General features: G+C 47.5%; 1 protein-coding gene across 1 annotated transcript; it reads right to left on the reverse strand.

The window, feature by feature from the left end:
* Window positions 1-4754: 4754 nt before the first annotated feature.
* Window positions 4755-20057, reverse strand: CYS1 (cystin 1). The gene is made up of 3 exons (XM_039384877.1): window positions 19825-20057; window positions 11333-11385; window positions 4755-6072 (listed from the first exon to the last, which is right to left on the reverse strand). The coding sequence occupies exons 1-3, from the start codon at window positions 20044-20046 to the stop codon at window positions 5967-5969; spliced, it is 381 nt and encodes a 126-aa protein (XP_039240811.1). The 5' UTR covers window positions 20047-20057; the 3' UTR covers window positions 4755-5966.
* Between the last annotated feature and the right edge of the window lie 2477 nt (window positions 20058-22534).

A 22534-nucleotide genomic window follows, 5' to 3' on the forward strand; every position in this document is an offset into this window, starting at 1 on the left:
TTTTTTTTTTTGTTGCCAATTTTTATATTGTCTCCCTGGCTTTGTTTATATGAAACATGGTGATGGATTTCACAGTTCTTTGCTCATCTTTCTGCTTTTCCTTAGCACCAAGCTGTGGTCTGAGCTGTTCCAAGCAGCCAAGATGTGCACTCCATACACATCTTAATGGTGCTGGAGTCTCAAACAGCTTCATCTTGTGAGAGAAACGGTCTGCACACAAAGAAGCCTTCCCAGCTACCCCTGTGCTGACACAGGCATTGTTGAGGATTTCTGTCCTGTAGCCATTCTAAATCCATGAAAAGGAATCATTTTCTGAAGGAAAATGCATTTGTGCCCAAACCTATCTGTTGGCTTAATGCTATGTTTTGCAGTCAGACTGGCATTGCTTGTGGTCACACACACCACACTGTGTCGTTGTACAGCCAAACCTTCAGCTCAGCAGTAGGTTCCCTGGTCTTCCAAATTGATGAGCACTGATCCACTTGCAGTTTGGATACTGGAAGAGTGAATCCCTTCTGATGCTGCAGAGCAGAGTGGGCAGAGGTGCTCCATGCTGTCAGGTGGTTGCACACTTGGTGTGCTCCTCTGGCTGCGGCCACAGCTCTGGCTACCTCTGCCTTTCCAGCTGAGAAAGCTGTACTCGGCATCCTGTGGCTGATGAAGGTGGCCTCTCATCTGTCATCTCATGAGCTGAGACCTGCCTCAGGGTTGCATCTGGCTTGAGTACATCTGCTAAGTTAAATCTTCTGGTTTTGAAGTTTCATCTGTGAGCCCATCTGCCTGTTTGCCTTCCGTTTGTGTCTGGCAAGGCAGCTCAAGGCAGGCAGGCTTTGGCTGTGAGAAGGTAAACTACTTCCATGCATGCAGGAAGAGTAAGTCATGACTCAAAGCACAGCAACCTGCAGGCTGAGGAAATGGCAGGACAGTCCAGGGGGAAGCTGCAAAGCCTCAGACACGTCTCTTCACTGTCCAGGCAGTCCTGGGGTACACTTCCCTGCAGTGAGTATGTTAGCACTGAGCCATTTTCTTTCCAGATTGTTTCCATCCTCTGTCAAATGCAGCCTTCCGCATTTTCTGCTTCAGTCCTTCTGTGTAGGAGAAAATTCATGACTTTTATGTTCTGATGCATGCGGGCACACATTGGCACATCTTAGACGTGCAGAAAACTTGAGGAGTTTGGAGCATACCCTTTCCTGAGAGAGTTTTTCCTAGATAGGAAAAATACCTTAGGTTTAATTGTCTCCTTTGTAGTGTCTCTTGAGTTCAGAGTGACTTCCTTTCTGTTTGTTATTATTGTCCAGATAAACTCACTTTCACCCTGTGCAAATAATTGCCATGTCCTGTGTCCAGAGTGGGGTGAGAGGGAACTCTGCTGTGGATGTGGTCTGTGCCAGGCAGCTGGTGTTCCACCTTCCTGCCAAGTGTGGTGGGGAACTGCACGACGCTCCTGTGCCACAGCTCCAGGCCTGCACCTTGCTGGGGCAGAGGCTCTGTTTCAACTCCGAGGGTTGTGTGTGTGAATAATTTGGCTGAAAGTGTGTTGGAATTTGACCCTTGGAGGAAAGGGGTTGGGGAAGAGCATTCCTTGGGATGGTGAGGGTGCCACCCTCCTTTTTCCTCTATTCTGAAGGTGAGTAGATGACAGCAGGGTGCTGGACAAGGGAACTATTAGTTGCTCTGCTCTTGGAGGTCCTGGCAATGGGATGGTGGCAGATACACTCCCCACTCATGTCTACTTACAGCTCCCAAATGAATTCTTGAAGCTTGTAAGAGATTTCTGGGTGACTACAGAACAGGTAAAAGATAACTTGCTTCCTAAAACTGCTCCATCACTGATCTGTTCTCTTAGGTGCTCTCTGGGAAACAGTTCTGCCCATTTAGTGGGCTACTGGAAAGGCAGAGCTCTGCAAAGAAAGGCAATATGCGTTGCAGCGCTGTCACAAAGAAAAGGCATCTAGGAAGAAAGGGAGGAAAGGATTCAAAGTGTTTGTTTGCACATGAAGAACAGATTTGAGGGAAATCGAGAGTCTGAGTAAGTGTGTAAACTGGTTCTGTAGTTTCAGGTTTGTTGGTTTTGTTTTTTAAGATCTTGGGTTGAGTAATTTAGAAAATATGGTTCTATGCTTTCACCACCAGAACCTTTCAGCTGGCATCTTGTTGCATGGCCAGGTAAGAAAACTGAACTTGTGGAAGTGAAGAAGCTCAGAAGTGGCAATATCTTCTCATGCACTAAAGAGTAATTTTTCATGATTAGCTGAAAAAATTACCCTCTTCAGTCCCCTCAGCAACTGTGGTAATAGGAGGTATGTAGAGACAGCCAACTGGCCAGCAAAGGCTTTCTTACTCCTTTTGGACTAGTGCAAAATGCAGCATTGTAGCATTTGTCTTTGTTAGATGAATAATGTAGTGATTTGTTTAAAAGACTGGCCTTTTGCTGTTTTATTAATAGGGATTAATAATGTTAGCTGAAAAGCCATGGTCAGCTACCCTGTCCTATGCTGCATGTATTAAACAGGAGGGTAGTTTCTAAAATGATGAACGAGAAACTCTCCAGAACCCTGCTTAATTCCAGCAAACTGTTTTAGGAGCAGGAAGTACTGGCAAGCTGAATAATTTTTTGTCCTTCAAGCAGTTGTGACTTGATGATGGTTATAGAGAAATACTACGAAAAGAAAATGAACTTTCCGATAATTCAGCTGGTGGGATGTCAGCATTCACTTCCTGAGATGTGATCTCCACAGTGCAATTGTCCTTATTTTTAAAAAGCCATTAATTCAAGAAGTTTCTCTTGAAATTAGTCATGGGCTGAACTACTGCTTTAATGTGATTATTTACCTGCAAATTATCTAGTGTCCTATTTTCCTTGAGCAAAGGATGGATCGAAATAGAGTTATACTGACACTAGGCAATTAAACTGCAATTGTGCCTTCCTAGGTACCAGTCCCATTGCCACCACCTTGTTTTGGTGTGCTGCTGGGTAAAGGTTTGACACAGAGAGAGGAACACAGTCCCATTGATTCTTGGGCAGGCTGGGAAGCTGGCTGGGTACCATCGTCCTGTTCTGCATGGCATGAAAATAAGACAGATATGTTTCAGTTTGTGAGCTGCTCTGTCCTGGTCGTCTCTGTGGTCACAGTGCTGAACACACATCGTTTCATGGCAGAGAGAAAGCCTGCAATGCCATGGCACAGTTTGAGGGCCCTCCTTGCATCCCCGAACTTCTTTCTCCCCTCTTTTCCCTGGTGCAGTGACTGTCCCAGCTGCATCACTCCTTTCTGGACCTTCCTGTGTTCCTGTTTACCTGTGAAACCCACTACACCTTTGTTCCAGGTGCAGAAACATGCTTCTCTCTTGGCTATTTCAGAAGCTAATTTTGTAAAGTTTACTCATTCGCTTTGTTCAGTCAAGAGAGATTTCTCGCAACCTAACAATACATTCAGTTAGGATGTTACTTTTTTGATTAGTCAGTTTCTGTAACTGTTAATACTTAGGCTTTCCTTTAGGAGAGCCTGAAATGGGTTGTAGAGCTGTTACCTGGGCCAGTCATCAAATACAGCCTCAGAGAGAAACTGTGTGAGGGGAGGCAGGGCACAGGCAGAGCGACCCAGGGTGGAGGCAGAGCCCTGGTCCCTGCTTGCTCGTTACAGCATGGTCTGACAGCAGCATGGCTTTCCTTCTGGTTTGCTGTGACTGAGTTCCTCAAAGCATCTCCCCACATGTGCCAGAGACTCTGGGGACCTTGGCAGAAGGAAGGTCTTAGTTGAAAGAATGAGATCCAAGTTGAAGGAAATTCTAAACCACTACAGTGATTAGAAAAGAGTATAGAGTACTGTCATGCCCTATGGTGCTGGGGTCAGACAGCTTCCCATGTTTTTTCTGCTCTCCGCAGGCAGATTTTGCTCATCCCAGTAGGTCTTTGAGAGCTGCTGAGAAATAACATAAGTTCTGGGAGATCTGGTCACGACTCTTGACACACTTGCAGAGAAACTCTGTTCCAGCCACAGCTTAGTGGCATTAATAGGTCTAAAAATGACTGCTCCTATCAAAAAAATAAAGTGCTAGCATTCAAAATTGGATTTTTTTTTTCAGGAGTTTTGGAAAGCCCTTGCTGCAGAGGGCCACCCAACTTACCCCAAGCAATGCATGGGGTAAGCAATGCTCTCTATTCCAGCTATTTCTGAGCCATGGAGAATCATAGAATGGCCTGGGTTGGAAGGGACCTTTCAAGATCATCTAGTCCCATGCCCCTGCCATGGGCAGGGACACCTTCCACTGGAGCAGGTTGCTTAGAGCCCCATCCAACCTGGCCTTGAACACTTCCGGGGAGGAGGCATCCACAGCCTGTTCCAGTGCCTGACCACCCTCACAGTGAACAATTTCTTCCTTTTGTCCAACTTAAATCTACCCTCTTTCAGTTTAAAATAATTATCCCTCATCCTACCAAAGTCCCCCGGATGACATGCTGCAAGCTCTTGCCTCTGAGCCTGCATAGCTTTGGAGGACCTTGGTTCCCTTCCTGCTGCCCACCTCTGCTGCCAGGCAGAGCACCATGCCCAGCCTCGCTCATGGCTGCTGCAGGAAAGACAACTGGGATATGAGGATGCGTGCCAGGGGTGTCATCTAGTGCCTCCCTCACGGCATCCTTCCTGCCATCCTCGAAGGATGTGTTCTGCTTAGTCTCTGCAGGTACCATATTAGCCATGTAACCTAGGGAGCCTTTTTCAGAACATTTGATGCCTTCACTGAGAGCTATATAGAGTACAAATGCATTTATTTCTGTTTCACAGGTACCAGGAATCACAAAATACTTAAAATACAGCATCTTAGCATCCTAAAAGGTGTCCCACTGTTTCCTCTTGCATTTACACATGGTGAAGATTCTATCTGATGCCTTTTATGCTTCAGCTGAAGGTAGAAATAAGGTATTTTTCTACTTCTGATAATAAGCAGTTGTTAAGATGCAGGTAAAATAAAAGCAGAAGCCCCAAAATGCCAGGCTTCCCTGTCTGGGAGCAGTGAAAATGTACTGTTTTCTTTGGAGAGACAACTTTCTGTTTTACTTTGCAGTCAGCTAACAGTAAAATGTAATGGTTTTTCTTCTAGGTTACCTACCAAGGACACAAAATACATGGGAAGGCCAGATCGCTGACAGCTGCTTTCTACAAGAGCATGCAAGTCCCTCTTGAGATGAATGATTGGAATGGGGATACGCATCCTGCTTTCACTGGAGGATCCACATCAAGGAGCCCCAAATAGGACACCTATGCTGGGACTCTGCCCCAAAGGGATCATACAAATCCTATGTTCTCTGATAGCTCCCAGGAGCCTCATTTGCCTCTGTGGTGGGATTTGAACTCTGGGATTACACTACCTATGTACTGGATGGTGGGCTCAGTCCCCTTTTCCTCTTATCCCCCATACTGGGGACCACATTGAAAGAGACAGTGCCAAATTCAGACCCGGACCTGAGGCCTGCACAGCACAAGGAGTACATTTGGCCCATATTACGTGGCAGGAACATGAATTTCATGCAACATACCCTTAAGTAACCTCTGGATCAAATGATATGGCTGCATTTTTCTTCTACTAAGTCAAAGCAAGGTCTTCTTTCAAAGTATCATGTTTCAAAACTTCTAGTATGACACTTCAATTCTAGTACATGTCCATTTGTAAATAGCATCTAGAAATGAGCTTCTAAATATTGGTACTCAAGATGAATTGGTCCCTCTTCCAGGGGCACCAATCAGAAATCAGCAGTTGATGAGGATCTTCACGGTCTCACTCAGAGCTGTTCCACGCTCTCCGTGCTTCCTAAGCAGCTATGCTGCCTCTTACACTCCACCACCCTTCACCACCCACCTCTCCCATGCCATTTCTCTGTGTGAAGGGTTATTTTGTCAGTAGCAGTTTTGCTCCAGCTGGGCTTCCAGGATTATGCCTGAAGTTCTTGTGGCATGGGACTGGACTCAGCGGCAGTACTCCCGCTCGATGCTTGCCATGAGCTCCTCCTCCGAGTAATCGTATGATATTGTGGACTGTCCTGATGGCTTCTTGCTGTTGCTTTCTGGGCCCCTGTCACAAAAGGGAATGAGTTATTGGTGTTGTGAGAGAGAATCAGGCTCTGAAGACATGAGAAGGCCCTTAATTTTTTTTGTGAATGGAAAGATCGAGCTGCATGTGGCTTGCTGAGACACAGCTACTCTGTCACGTCTAGTTCCATACCCCATGGGCACATTGCCTGCTGACATTTGCTATCACTTGGCGCCTATTTCAGTCTGTGAGTTCATTACAGTACAGCCCTTACAGTGCTCCAGATCAAACGCCCAGAATCTTCCAGTTGGGCTCAGCTAAAGGACTGTGTAACCTTTATGCTAGTTACTAGTTTTAATGTTTTATGAAGAAAGAGATTTTTTTTGTTTGTATTTGTCAGGGATTTGAGTTTCAACCAAAACATGAATGCAGCTTCCTCAAATTGCTGTTATGGCTTTTATTTATTTTTACATCAGCACAACTCTCCCATGAGTGGGAACTGATGTATGATTCAAAGGGAACTGCTATGGGGTTTATTGGTGTTTTCAGAGGTGGTTTATGCTAGGTACAAGAGAAATCTGTCCCTACCTGCGTGAGGGAGAACAGTGAAAAGGCTTCTGCAAGCTTAGACCACTGTACCTCAATGCTACCAATTAAGTGTACTTGATCTTGCCTTCCGGGACTCAAGAGAGAGCCAGGAGCTGGCGACTGAGTGCTCCTCCTTGGCCCAGTAGGGAACTGGGAGGTTCAAGGAGGAGCAAGGCAGGCTGTCAGGCTTGTCATCTCTGGAAGTTGGAGCACATGGCTCAATGAAATGGAGGTCATGGTGTGGTGCAGAGCTAAGTGGGGACTTGAGCTGGTAAATCCAAATTGTAAAGTGCTCTGCCATGCCATGTCAACCAAGATTTTGTGATCATCTACCAGTGGAGAACAAGCAAGAAATAAATGAGTTTGTCTGTCAATTAGTTGGTTGCCAAAGAGGCAGTAGCGTGGCTCCAGATCTGTCCTAGACTCATCATGTAGCATCTGTTGAATTACTATTTTTCTAAGGATGAAATCTATCCCAGTCTGGGTCTTGCAGCTGGAGTGAATTTTGTCATTAGCATCCTTAGTGAAAAAAGATGAAGACCTGTTTATTAGATGAAATCACAGAAGCTGCCTCAAAGCAGGTAAGTAAATGTAGAATCAGAATTGAAAAAAATAACACTTTGTCCTATAGAGGAGGTGCTTTCATACTGCTCTCCTTGGGCCAGGGAGCATCCTCAGTGTTCCTCCAACAGGCAGCAGCCAGCCTCCTGCTGCTGTCCTGCTCCTTCCTCTGCTCTCATCTGCCTTGGTCAGAGAGGTTCCAGCTCAGCCCAGCTCTCTCACTGAGCTGTGCTTATGCCATGCCCCCTGTGTGTCAGAAATAGTTTGATGTTTTCCCTGGAGTCACCTGATGACTAGCTGGTGTGGCCACTGGGTCGTGTGGGTGTTCTACACTTATTTACACTGCACCATGCAGTGTAAAAACTACTTCATGAGTAGTTTTACTGTCAGCAAGTAGGATTTAGCAACTGGACTCTTCTGCTTATTCCTTTTATTAATTTTCCTTCTGAGGGGCTCCAGGCAACCTGATTTCCACTGCAGTAAATAAGACCTGAGAAGAAACCTACAAGTCCAAGAGCTCGAACCATACAGCAGCAGTTACAAAACATGAATGGGAAAAGGAAGTGCAGAAATCTGACTTAAAACCACAATTTACTGATTTAAACGCTGCACTGTGACAATCCTCAAACTAATTTTATGTGATGAATAAGAGGCAGAGCTCTTGGCAACCTGCTTGCAGGCCCACAGAAGAGCCATTGTTTCTCTTAGCAGTTACATAATTTCCCACTGTTAATTATTCTCAATGCTTTGGTTTGCATGGATAAAATATCCAGGTAAAATTGGAACTTGTTGAGACATAGATGTGCTTTTAAAAATACAAAAGTAAACTCCACTTACCATGCATACCCCAAAATTGAGGGGAAAAGAGAGGGCCGGGTTTCTTTCAAGAGCAACAAAAAAGCAAGTTGCTGTTCATATTCTTTCTATATTTGTGGCAAAGTTCTGTATCATTTAATATGGGAAAACTGAAATAAATTAAAAAATGAGAGCTTTAATCTGGATAAAAGGAGAAATTTCTGCACCCTGAGGACAGCAACCAGAGGAACAGGTTGTGATAGCACAGGCTCTGTCCTTGGAGGCTTTCAAGACCTGATGGGACAAAGCCTGGAGTATTCTGCTTTGACTTCACAGCTGATCCACCTTTGAGCTAGAGCTACGAGATTGGATTAGAGAGCTCCTGAGGCTATTCCAACCTAAACCTCGATCTCAAAGGCACGTTGGTGCAGCTTTTTCTACTGATCCTGGAATTTAGTGAGAGGCTGTGGCAGGGAAATCCCAAGCTCAGGATGTGCATAGGACAAAAGCTGGTGGACTACAAGGCTGCTCCCATGCCCCTCCAGCTGCTCCAGCAGCAGAGGAAGCACCTCGCTGCTCTCATCACCATGTGTCAGGGCTGCAGGTCAGGGCTTCAAACACATGTAGTCCAGCTGAGGGCTGTTAGACCTTCTGATTTGGAAAATAACAGGTCAGCACGTTAAGAGGAAAAATTTTCAGTCTGCAGATGTTCTGGGGAAGGAGAGAAACCCGGGAAGGGGCAAAGCTGAGAGAGAAAGAGCTAACTGAAAAGCATACAAGAGGGGAATTTGCAGCACAGTAGCGCAGCAAGAAAAAAAAGGCTAATGCAGAGACATCAGGATTACTGGGCAGGCTTCTGGGTGTCTCACTGCTAAAAAGTTATTAACAGCTTGGAGGGAGTTTAGAAAGCAGCAATAAAAGTGATTTAAGAAGCTAGAGCAAAGCAATTTCGGAAAGAGGAAATCAAGAAATGCATTCCATTTCAGCTACAGGCCTCTTGGTGTTTAAAGATTCTTAAGGGAAGCAGGAATTGTTTGTGGGTTTTCTATTAAATGGAAAGACAGTGAACTATGCAATGTGGAGAAGGAAATTCAAAGAGCAAAAGTGAGCAAAACCACCTTTGAGCAAGATCCCAGCAGTGGGTATGGCTGGCAGTGCCACATCCCTTGTGTCAGTCAGCTGCCTGGTGTGGGGCAGAGCTGTCTGGGGGCTCCGGTGACAATGTCCCTGACGGGTGGCTAAGGTGACAAGCTCCAAGGCAGAAATGTGAGCTAAGTGGCTGAAAACTAGGTTGGGGTGAATCTAGGCCAGTGTTTTGTATGATTTTGCTGAGGATGGGAAAGTCCAGGGTTAATCATTAAAATGCCTTCTGCAAGACCTTGCAGCTGAAAAATGGGTCAAAACAACGCCCTGGTAGCGCTGCCAGTGACACGAGCCTTGGCAGCAATTGTAAAACCATTACAGCGTTCCTGGGCTGTGTCATCCACCCATGGACTGCCAGATGCTAGAGAGCAGTTCCCAAAACTGCTCTCTAGCAGGGAGGGGAGTGGGGGATAAGAAGTAACACAGCCCAATCAGGAACATATCCAACTGTGTTCCCATGTGCATCCAAGGTATTTATCAGGAGCTGGTTTAGATGCTTCTGTGGTGTCACAAAGGCAGTACAGGAGGTGCACACCTACGTCTGCCTCACGTGACTGCTCTTCTGAAACACACTATTAAGTCTCTGTACCTAGTTTTTTTTCTCCTTGCTTGACATTTATTTTTCCTTTAATTGGCTTTATGGGAATTTCTTCAGTCAGCAACTCTATCAAGACAAGAATGACTTTTGCTGTCTGTAACATGAGTGTTTATCTAGAGTGATTCCAGCCACAGAAATGTGAAGGATGAGAAGACACCTACACACATTAACCTCTGTTTCTGGGGTTTGATTTGATTTGATTTCTTCAAAACGCAGTTCTGCTGGGTGCTGGGCCATTTCCCAAAAAATGTTTGCATAGTTCTTGCCAGCAGGAATTGCAGCCCCGCTTATGCTGAGCAGTACAGGCACTTCACACATAAGCTCTTCTATGGGGCTCTGCAATGGGTGTACAGTAAATGTTATTTAAATGAAAATAAGCTCCTGCTCTGTCATCCCAGATTAGAAACCAGTTTCTGATGTCTTGAGTCTTCCCTTTGTGTGTCAGAGGGAAGGAAAAGGAAAGCCTTGGCAGGGTGTGAGGGGCCAGCAGGCTGGGGAGCTTGGTGTGGGGCTGTGGCAGGGCTGGCTGTGCACCCCCAGAGGAGACTGCTCAGTTGCCATCATAGCCCAAAGCCCATTGAGGATGCTGGAAAGCCCAGGAGTGGTTAAAATCCCCATGAGAGCACCTGTACAAGCCTTGCTGTCAGAAAAGCCAAGGGCAGTGTTTTCTGAGTACTCCTGAAACCAGCAGCCTTGCCAGGTGAGCTCCCTGCCAGCTGGGAGGGGGAGAAGAAGAGGGAGGGAGGACAGCGGCTGGTGCCTGGGCTCTCCTGACACATTCACTGGCACTGCTCAGCATTAATAGGTCACACAGCCTGATGGCCAGGATCTGCAGATTAGTCTGCTCTTGAGTGCTGCAGGAGCAGAAGGGCTGGATGACAGCTAGAGCTCAATGTTGAAAAGAATTGCTCTTTAGTGTAAGGAGGTGACTTTTTAAGATGTTTTTTCAATCCTCTTCATTTCATCTGGGTTTCTTTAACACATGTGTTAAACTGTCCCCATTGCTCTTGGTGGAGGCAGACTTGGAGGCACACTCTGCTTGGTAGCTTTTGCATGGTAGCTTTTGCTTGTGGAAGATTTCGAGTTTCCTTTTTTTGGCACCCAGTGCAGAAGGTCCCCACCATTCCTTGTCCCTAAGGGACATTCATGTCTCTAATTGGAGTAGCATGGGAGCATCTCATAGGCTTTCTCTTATGATTCCTGGGGAACAGAGAGATTGTTTTCTCCTTTTCCACACACTGCAGAGCCCACAGGTGACTGGTGGGTGAACCAGGGTCTGAGCTACTCATTAGAGCAATCCTCCATAGCTCTTCACTAGCTCTTCCAAGGTGCCTCTCTGACATGGGGACATCTTAAAATCTGCATTGCTCATGACCAGGAATGAATCTCTACATTGTAATTAAGATGAAGCCTGGATTTTTTCAAGCAGCACAGCTACTAGATTTTTTTAAATTGGCAAAACAGCAGAATATTTAAGGCTATAAACCATTTCACAGCAATCTCACCCCTCTTTTGCACAGTGTGAGGGATGCAGAAACAGCTTTCCCCTTTCTAGTCCCTTCACCCCCTGAAGATAAAATGAAAGCAGAAGATACCATGAAAGCAGGGGATACTCACTGATGGTCAGCATTGTTGTTCTCTGGGCCTGGTGAGCTTCTGGTTGACAAAGCCTGTGAAACAAGAAAAGACATGTATTTCAGTTACAACACTTTAAAGTCAAGGAAGGTGATTCTGCCCCTCTATTCTGCTCATGAGAGACCCCACCTGGAGCTGCATCCAGCTCTGGGACCCCCATTACAGGAAAGACACGGACCCATTGGAGTGAGCCCAAAGTAGGGCCACCATACTGATCAGAGGGCTGGAGCGCCCTTCCTATGAAGACAGGCTGAGAGAGTTGGTGTTGTTCAGCCTGGAGAACACAAGGTTCTGCGGAGACCCTATTGCAACCTTTCAGTACTTAAAAGGGACCTCTAAGAAAGATGGAGAGAGGCTTTTTACCAGGACCTGTGGTGGCAGGACAAGGGGCAATAGTTTTAAACTGAAAGAGGGCAGGTTTAGGTAAGAACTTAGGAAGAAACTCTTTACTGTTGGAGTGCTGAGGCACTGAAAGTGGTTGCCCAGCAGAGTTGTGGATACCCCATACCTGAAAATGTTGAAGGTCAGGTTGGATGGGGCTTTGAGCAACCTAGTCTAGTTGAAGATGTTCCTGCCCATGGCAGGGGTGTTGGAACTGGATAATCTTTCAAGGTCCCTTCCAACCCAAACCACTATGTCTTTCTATGAAACCTATCTCTGTCTATAGTGGGCTATGTCTGCCCTGATTTAAACCCCCAAACAACCTCTGTGGAGACAATACAGGTACAAGAAACTCCCCTTTAGTAGCCCTGTTCTGCCTGCTCTGTTCCAGCATTCAGGGCAGCTGGGTGGCTGCAGGCTACAGAACTGAAATCCTTGGCTGACTTGTTAAACCTCCCAGTTTTTTCATGAATGAGCACTACCCCACTGATTGACAGGTTGCACTATGAAAATACCTGCTAAGGAAAGAAGTTACTGCAACATGGACCCAACTCTTTTTACCTGACAGAGATGCTTCCCTGAAATGATCCATCTGTAGTGAAACAGCCACATTCCCTATGCTGGAATCCACAGGCTTTCAATGGGGCATCTGGTAATAAAATGAACCCCTTGCAGCCAGATGCTACTGAGAAGAATATAACTTTCATCTTTTTTTACTTTTTCACTGTACTCTCACGGGAAAAAGGAGCGGGACAGGGACGTGGCTTTGCATAAAACTAGATCTATCTTGGCTCACCACTATTTTTTCTGAGCTGCAATCCTAAAGCTGGTAGGCCTCCTTTGTACAAGCTATCCTGAATCTCATGACAACACTAATATGTAGCACACCAAACCAAAGTGAGGATTTGGCTTCCAGAAAATAGAAACAAAAAGTTGTTTCGTCAGTGTGGAAAAAGGGAAATATTGTACAAGAATATTTCTTTCTGTACAAGAAGTGGAAGCAAAGGAACCAGGGAGAGGTGTGGAAAAGCTTGCAATTCAGAGCCATCACCTATGCCTCTGCTGCATGGTGTTTCTGAAAGGCTGGATGGGACCAAGCGATTCCTCAGTAAGATCTAATCTTGAATAGCTCAAACTTGCACTTTCTCAAGGTCCAGCAATGCATGGGACAGCTGCTGGTAAGGGTGGGAGCTATGTAGGGGAGACACCCTTCTACAGGTAGCACTAGTACAGCATTGATGGTTTTATGCAGTTTTGAGCTGATTTAAATCAGTTGGTATTGATCAGGCTTGTATGTGCCATCCTCTGGGTAGAAATGTCCAACTGGGTGTCTGCAATTACTTCATGGCACCTGATTTTAATTTGAAAGGAGATGTTTTCACTACACTGCTTCCTCATCTGCTCCTCATGGGGATGGACAGGAGTTGAGGTTTAAATGCCATGGTCTCAGACACTGCCAGGCAGATAGAGAGGTGCTTGGCAGAGAACTGCTCAGCTCTCCTCTGCTTCTTGCATGGGCTTTGTGCTGCTGTGGTCACCTTTGGCTCCCATGCTTGAGCCAGTGAGGAGGGCTACAGCAAGGACACCTCCCTCAGGGCATGGATCAACACCTCTTCCAGGTGAGCCCTTAGCACTTCCATTTCTGGAGCTGGGAAAGATATCTGTCATCCACGATATTTTACATCCTAGCTGCTTGCTTAAAATGACAAAAGATATTATCAGTCTTAAGTAGAGCTTTAGTTTGATACCTGCCAAAAGGGAATCCACGTACTTTCAGAAGAGTCCCTGCTCTTTTGCAACACTTTATTTTCTCTGGAAGAGCCTGAACTAGTCTAGAAACAGCTCCTGGGTCCAAGCAGAGACAAGGGTATGTGAGAAAGCTGACGGTGAGGGAAGACAGTTCCCGCCTGGTTATTTAGCATCATTTCTTGGCAATCTCCCACAAGCAACAAGAGCAAGAAGCAGTGCCAGGAGAACACCATGCTGAGCTCCAAGGGCTGACTTCTCTTGGGATTGCATCCCACAATGCAGCATCATCCACTGGGCTACTGCTGCTGTCCTGGTTTCCTTCCACCAGGCAAATAACATTATTCATCCTCAGCACCAAGGGAAATACAGCTCTTCAGGAGTGCTTTGATGCTGTTCTTCCCACAGTGAGAACCCAGCTGCCAACTCTTCTGGGCAAAGGATGGGTTTGGATCATTTTCGGGAGGGGTTTGAATTGTACAGTAGGTTGTCTGTTTTTTATTCCCTTGTGGCTGACTCCTCCATGTTACGAGTTGTACGTGTTGTGTGGGTGGAAGACAGAATTAATTAGTCATCAGGACAGAGCAGCTCTGGTTAGTAAAATCTGCTTCTCTGTGCAAAACCTGCTCCCACCTTCTCCAAGGGATCTGTCAGCAACAATACTTATTTCCCAAGAGAATTTGGCATTGGTGCAGGTAGATCTCTACTGACATTTAATCTGGCGCATGAGCCAAAAACGGTGGCGAGGAAAACAAAAGGCACTTCTAGCCTTTGCCTTTTGCCTGCCATCAGAGCCTCTGTGCTTTGGGAGCTGCTCCTAACTCCTCCAGGCAAAGTACACATGGTTCCTCAATGCCCAGGTGACACCATGTGCTGGGCAGCAGGCAGGATTCAGAGCACTGGCTGTCACAGGCTGTGAGACACAATAAAAACTGACCCCACCCAGCCTGTTCAGGATTGCTGTAATGTGTGTGTTGCAAGTTCAGCACATAATTGGTAGAAGCCCTTTATGTGGGTTAGGATGATGCATACATCACGACACTTTAATATTATGGGTTCCTATCCTACAGCTAAATAAGCAATTGCTGGCCTCGTTGGCCTGTGCTCTATTAAGAGATAAATGAAGTCAGCTTCTCCTTTCTGCAGCTTGCAGTCATCTTTTTATTACTCATGCAGACCACAGCGTGTCTCCTTGTTTTCCACCCTGTCCTCAGTGTAAGCATCTTTTGCTGGGGTCTGTTGTGCCACAGAGCCCCACATCACCCCCTCTTCCAAGTTTAAAGGCTTGTATATTAAGCTCACCCAGCATGTACCCAGGTTAAATTCAATGTAATGAGATGTGAGGTGGAGTGGTTTGACGGTCATTGCACATGCAGTTCAGCTGTCCTTTGTGTTAGGGCAGCGGCTCCTGGGAGCAAGGCAGAGCAGAGAGCTGGAAGGAAGAGCTATTTCTCTGTGCTGAGTGCATGAACCAGCACTCCTGGGATGCAGCTTCCCACTCCCCCCAACCCAATGCAAGTTCCTCATGGTCCTGCCATCCAGTAGCTGTGGGAAAGCTGGGTGAGTACACCCTCTCCTGGGACCTGCAGGGCGATCTGAAGCTGAGCACCTTTGAAGGCTCTGAGCTGCTCCTGAGCTGCATCGAAACAGTCAACTACAGTCTTGAGTATGGAAATCACACCGTCTCCAAAACCGGGAGGTCAAATTCAAGCGTTCTTAGAGCTGGCCCCTGTAGTGGTCCCTGAGCCATGCCTAAGCATTATTTGGGAGACAGCAAGTTGATCCTGAACAAAACCGTGCCAGCTCAGTGGGGCAGACCATCATGGTCCAGTGCCAGGCAGCTGCTGTGGTATAGTTTATCAGTACAGATACAGCCCTGAGATGCAGTAGAGATACAGACCCTGAGTAGTCCTATCACAGCTAGGGCAGCCTGGAGAATGACTGAGCCACCTAAAACATCTACATGGGAGCAGTGTTGTCCTTGCCAGTGCTGATCCACTGGGCTGTGGTTTCATAGCATGGCTTTTCTGCAGGATGAAAGCCAGTGCCTCCTTCCCTGCCTCTGCTCCTCCCAAATCCCGCTTCACTAATGCCCAGGGGACTGGTCTGAGCTGAAATGCAAACCCTCTGTCTCGGCAGGGACGGAGGCGATGTCAGCTGGAGAGCATCACAAGTGCATGAGCAGCAGAGCACGGACGGCTGAGGTGGTACAGCAGCAGGGCAGCACCCTCCAGCAACGCCAGCACATGATGTGGGAGCTGAGCCAGTCCTCACTGCTGAAATCAGCCCCTCATGAACCCGCAGGCAGTTACTGCTGGCAAAAAAAAAAAGAGCTTACCTAAGGTGTCAGTAGGTACCAAACGGGATGTGTGGCCCCAGCTGCACCCCAGGCAAAGCACTCCCAGCCTTGCTCCGGTCTGCAGCAACATCCTCTGGCCAGCAAAGAAATTAGGAGCAGGCGGTGAACGGGAAGTGGGCAGGGATGCAGGGAGTTCCCACGCTTCTCCTCTCCTGCCAACTAAAACACCAGCTCCCAGCTATTCTGCGCATGTCCTGAGCTTAGTTTTTAAATCAAGAATTGCTTCAGGGCAAAAGCAAGCCATGCTCTGCCAAGGGAAGGAGGGGAGTTGTGGAAAATAACTATTCAGCAGTTTTCCAAGTCCAGCTGCAACACAGCTGTGCTGGGAGGGTGACGCCGGCTGAGGGGACAGCACAGCTCGCTGCTTCTGGGCTCTGGTGAAGTTTCAGGTGCTTTTAACAAGACAAAGAATGTAATGTGTGTGACAGAGAGACCTTCAGCTTGGGAACTGCCAGATCCACACCTGGACATTAACTGCAGAATCTGAAATAATCTGACTTCGGGAAGTTCAAAGAGTCCCAGATGTTCAGTTGGAAAAGACCTTTTCTGAAGGCCTCCCACTCCTTACGCAACTGTAGCAGAATGTCTTGACTTGAGGGCATTTCTGACTATTAATACAACCAGGAAGAAAATGCTGAAATAAGCTGCTAATAATGCTAAATTAGAAAGATCAGATTTCTCTTTGAGGGAAGCACATTTTAACAAGACTAGAAAAATAAACCTGAGTTCCTGTAAGAAACTAATGGGGCATGACATTAAATGTCCCTACAGGACCCTCATGTGGCTGGGACCAGCCAGCCACAAGATGACGCTGTGCCACACCAAACTGCAGAAACACATTTATTTGGCTGAAAAAGTCAGGCAAAGCTTTTAAGACTTGGGTGTTTTAAAAGTGTATGATAGTCCCTCTAGAAGTTGGTGAATGCACCCTCTACCTGTGTTATTCCCATGCTGCAGTTTGAGTGATTAACTTACTGAAATCACAACCTGTCTCCAATCAGGAGTGATGGTGCCATAGAAAAAGCTGTTAAAAGCAAGATTCTAACATGTCTGTGTGATTCTTCTATTTCAGGAAACCAATGGGGAAATGCCTGAGGCCCCAGCCTCTGCCCTGGCTTCCACTAAGAGCTGCCACTCTGCCCTGTGCTGAGGTGCTGCTCTGAGGTGCTGCTGAGGCAGCACCTGTAAAACCACAACTACATTTTTCTGTCTTGAGCAAAGAGACAAGGAAAAAACATGTATAACCATCTAGAATTGAGGGCAAAGCTGAAAATGGACATTTGATGCTGATAAGAGGTGTTGGGGTCTGCTCCAAGCCAGGTTCAGGCTCCCCATCAGGATTTGGTTCCCAGCCGGCTGCTGTGATGTTCTTTCGCGCTTCTCACTCCCAAGTACTATTTGAATGTAATAGAGGTGGCTCAAGTCTCTAAATGCAGGTGCATCCCTCTCTACCAGCCCTTGCTACCTGGCCTGACTGCCCACTGGTGCTGCTAACTTGCTGACAAACTGTCCTGGGGCTCAGGCGCGAAGCACGACACTGATGCACATCACGACCAGGAGAAACCCAACCATGACATCAGAGAGCTTGCAGTTCTGCTTATTTCTGGCTAGTGTCGAACCTCTCCTCTACTCCTGCTACCCAAAATCTGCTCCTCCATGGGCTATTTCTCATCAGACTTTTCTCCTGTAATACTTCCTTGTTGCTCTTCCTCCTCGTGCATCACCTTTCCCTCATTAATTCTGTTGAATCAGCTCATGTTTTTTTGCTCTGAAATTTCTTTGCTCATCCTCCATTTTGCACACGGCAAAGCAAGTGAGTTCCCACCACTAGAGAGAAACTACAAATGAGTGCTTGAGAAGCTGGCAAGACTGAGAGAAATTGCCCTCAAAATTTCTAGCAAGGAACCGGCGATGCAACAAAGCTGACATCCCTTTCCAGAAACCTCCTTCACCAGCCTCATGGGAAGGGTAGGACTGCAGTTTGTACAACAACCTAAAAGACTAAATTGCACCCAGTAAACAATGAAAACCTGGTGCTGCAAACAGTTTCCTCCCTCCTTTTCTCAGGCTATTGACATTTTAGGCCCTAAGGAGTCAGAATGGTAAGCCCATGATCACTGTCTGTACCATGGTCATCTCAGGTTCACGTAAAGAAAGTGCTGCCAGTAAAAAAGCTTCCAATTTGCCCTGAAAATACCTGAGACTTCTCTTGTATGTCTTTTAGATATTTGAAAAACACTGGTAGTTCTTTGCTGTCTCTAAGGCAATGTATTTGGGTGCAACGAGAGGTGTGGACTTCCACACAAGAGGCAGCAGCAGCAGCAGCTGGACAAGGGGACACACAGGATGCTCAGCATCACTGTTGCCTCGCAGGTGGCACAATTGTGTGCTGCACCCACTTGGCCTTGCTGGATGACCAAGGCCCCACATGCCTGCTCCAGGCTGAGTTTTGAGGACCCTCACAGACATCTCTGTGCTGTACCAGGTCTGACCACAACCCAGAGTGGCTGAAGGGATGCTACAGGTCTCTCACCACCATTTCTGCCAGAGGAGGAGGTCTGCAACAGGGAGTGGGGCACAGTGACTCCCCGAGGGCAACATCCTAAATTCCTCAGCTTTTCTGGTTTGCTCCTTGTCGTTGGTTCACTAGTACCTAATGCTGTAGTGGACTGTCTCTCTACTGACACTAGTAAAGAAAGATGAGGGCAGCTCCATTGCCTTTCTAATATGTAATTACCTAGAACATACATCAGAATAGAGCTATAATACTACTTTATGCACAGGAAAACTCACAGCTTATGTAATTATTATTTTTAAAGATCCAGCCATGATATTCACAAGTGGAAATAGAGGGAAAATGGATATCAGCAGCCTCTATTCCCATAAGTAAAGATAAATGGGAGAAGTCAGGAGGAGTGTTCATAAATGAGAGTCCCTCAGAGGAGAAAGCAGTGCTGGACTGAGCTCCTGTTCATACTGCAGGAGGGTTTGGAGCAGAAAGAAGAGCAAGGACAAAATATGTCAGTACAAGATGTCTATTTTTAATTCTGTTTCCAAGCCTTACTTTCTTTGAGGCTTTTCTTTAAAACTTGTCTAAAAAAAAGGATTCTCATATTGATCCTTGTCAAGTTTCTTAATGGAAAAATTATTTTGTATTAAAGTTATCCTTTCCCCATGGATGAACAGTTTGGTGATGGAAGTGATACACTTCTAAAGAGCAAAACTGAGACATGCAAGGCAGAAAGTTCCTGGGTCCTAAATATTCCTTTCCATTTTTAAATTTATTATTTTAGTCTGAAGACATTTGTGCATCTGTGGAGAGCAGCATTTACCTTACAAAGAACACACAACTTGCAAAGCCAAACTAAGATGAAAGAAGCTGGTGATTTTTGGCCTCATCACCAGATTATATAGATGCTGCTGCTATTTTTGGATTGGAAAGCACCCACAAAAGATAAATCTCAACTCCCTCGGTGGGAAATCCGTAATCTGTTAAACAGAAACAGACTGAAATACGCCTTTAGGAAGAGCCAGATTGCAGTTGCAGCGGACTGGCAAACATTAAAGGGCAGTTTTATGTTCACATTTTTAAACTTCTGTTTACAAGCCTGACCCAGAAGCCGAACTATAAAGTCGAGCTATTTCCACAAGGCAGGAAAAGAAACTTCCAGTAGCACCGGGAGACTGGAGAACGGGATGGCCCCTCTCGGGACGGTGTTTCCCTTGCCCGAGAGACAGAAAACGCAAGCAGAGCAGCAAAGAGAAAAGGAGAAGAGAGCATTTAACCGGGCTCAAGAAAAGGAGAAGAGAGCATTTAACCGGGCTCGCAGCGAAGATCAAAGGAATTTAGTGCGGTTTATGTTCGGAGGAAGACGCGGCGAGCGGGCTATGGCAGGCGGGGACGCCCGGGCTGGTCTGGGGGGTCGAGGGGCCGCCGCCGGGAGGGTCCGGGGTCCCGACCGGGGCCGGGGCCGGGGCGGGCACTTACCGCCTGCTGGAGCGGAGCCCCGCCGCCGCCTGCCCACATGGCCCCGCAGCTCCCGGCGGCCCGGGGCTCGGGAATGCCGCCGGCGGCAGAGGCTGGGCAGGCGAGGGCGGGCGCCGCCACCCCCTCGCTCTCTGCTGGCGCCGTCTCCGGCAGCTCCCGGTTTTCCGCCGCTCTGCCCTTGGGCCCCGCCGCGCCCCGCCGGCGGCTGCTGCCGCTGCCCATGGCCGGGGCCGCGCCGGGGCCGGGGCTGTGCCGGCGGGAGCGCTCCGGGCCGCCGCCTCTCCCGGGCGGGGCGGGCGCGGCGCTCCGCCGCTCCGGGAACCTTCGGTGGGAGAATCCCACCCCGGAGCGCCCCAAGACCGGGGGAGGGAGCCGGCGGCGCAGGGGAGGGATGCGCGGCCGTTTCTGATCACGCTTTTTTGGGCAGGGTGCCGCGTTCCCCTTTTCCGTCCAAAACTTTCCATTCCAGCCCATTAGCTCGGGCCTCCCTAGCTCCAGATCTTTACATATCCCTGATATGTAAAGATCTGATATGATCTTTACATATCTTTACATATCCCCTGAGCTGGGGAGAGGACGTTGTCATCTTCGGGGATCATGCAGCAAGAACAGCAATCCTGGGCTGAACTCAGGCACACCTCTTGCAGCCGGGTCTGGCAGACCTTGGGAGAATAACGCAGCCCGGGCGATGCCATTTGGGTCGGGTTTGTGGCACTGAGTGGCGGTTCTGGCGGTGTTCCTGGGTCGGGGATTAACAAGTGAAAGGAGTAGAGTTTCGGGAAATCTCCCATGCAAAGAATGGGCGCCTCCTTAGCCCATCCCCACAGACGGAGTCACTCTGCTTCTCGACAGGCTGTCAAGCCTGTGGAGTTGATCCCCCAACCATCCTAGACTGCTTCTTTCTTTGCTTTCAACAGTAAAATATTTGAACAATTGCTGGGCACTCTGGAAGGTATCACTCAAATTAAATAGCATCTATTAAAGGCAAGATTGTCATTCTCGCCAGGGGAGGAGAGTAGGGGGATACAGTGGCTGCTTGGTTTCCAGACCCTATTTGCAACTCGCAGGTGAGTGGGAAGGAGAGCAGGTCCCACGGGGCTGCTGCTCCCCTCCTTCCAAACCAGAGGCTGATAAACGCAGGAGGTGCAGAGTGTGACTCTTCTTGCTCCTCCTTAGCACTGACTGCAATGGTTGTATCTACGAGCCTTTCATCCTGCTTGTTCTTCCCAAATCACCAAGCTAAAGTTCATGACAGAGGAGCTGGAGGAGGGAAGGACACAAGAGGTCAGATCATTGCCAGGACGATCTCTTAAGAATGGTAGCTTACAAGAAAGACGAGGACAGACTTTTTAGCAGGACCTGCAGCGATAGGACAAGAAATATGGTTTTACACTAAAAGATGGGAAATTCAGACTAGGTATAAGGAAGAGATTTTTTTGCAATGAGGGTGGTGAAACACTGGCACAAGTTGCCCAGAGAGGTGACAGATGCCCCATCCCTGGAAACATTCAAGGTCAGGTTGGACTGGGCTCTGAGAGACCAGGTCTAGTGGAAGGTGTCCCAGCTTATGCCAGGGGCTTTGAACTGGATGACCTTTAAAGGTCCCTTCCCACCCAAATCATTCTGTGACTCTGTGAAGGATGTTCTGTAGGAAGAGTAGATCATCTGCGAGTCTGGGGGTGTGGTTTCACATGTCTGGGTCCAGAGCCAGGGTGGTCACAAAGAAGCTGTTTTGGATCTGAGGCAGGTCCTGGAGAAAGGAGAAGTGATGAGGCCTGCTTGCTGAGGAGGAAATGGTGGAGCTGAATGTGGAATTAAATATCCCCAAACAAAATGTCCCAAGGGGACAGGCTCTGCAAGCATCAGAGACAAAAACTTCCCAACAAGAAGTGAACAAATTTCTCCTCCTCCTCCATCCCTGCAGGCTGTCTCTGAAGGACTGGAGCCTCCTGGAAAGTTTCCTGGCTGCCCCCACGGAAACAGTTCATTCCAGGACAGTCCCTCAGATTCAGTTGGAAGTGAATTTACTTGGCTCCATAAACCAGCTGTCAAAATGAGCCAAATGCCTTGTGTTGTGAAGCAGATCACTGCTGGAGCCAGGAAAGTGTTTGAGCAACAGTGACCTTAAATGCTGCCATGGTTTATAGTGGCATGGAAGGACTCTGAGATTTTCCAAAAGCTAAAGGCCTGATAAGTACATGATTCCTCAGGAAAATTAATGAAAATCAGCTATCAAATTCCTCTTTATGATGGACTGGTGTCTTTCAACCAGCAGGGCCACTGGATAATATCTTGGCTGATCTTCAAGAGCAAGGGTTGGAAGTGTGTAGTGCAAGTGCCAAGTACAGCATGTGGATCAGTTTTGGATGGCACACAGCCAAGCCAGCAATGAGCCAGGAACCTTTGCATCCAAAGCACAGTGTTGAGAATGCCAGCAGCGCTGGCTCCTGGCTTCTCCCAAATCCTGTGGGAGCCCAGGAGCTCTTTTGGATGATGATGCTGGACTTAACATGGTGGGTGGTCTCTCCTGACTCCAGCTGTGTTGGCACCCTCAGCCTCTGCTCTGGGAAAGAAAAGGATGTATGCTGTCTGTGAAAGGATGCCTACCTCTGTTAGACAGCACTCTTCAAACCTGGCAATCAATGCCTTCTAATAAAATATTTAATTGTGGAGACACAAATGCATGCATGCATATGCACACACTTGTACA

Source organism: Pipra filicauda, unplaced genomic scaffold (genome assembly GCF_003945595.2).
Source record: "Pipra filicauda isolate LSUMZ 115617 unplaced genomic scaffold, ASM394559v2 scaffold383_size682061_pilon, whole genome shotgun sequence".
Classification (NCBI taxonomy): domain Eukaryota; kingdom Metazoa; phylum Chordata; class Aves; order Passeriformes; family Pipridae; genus Pipra; species Pipra filicauda.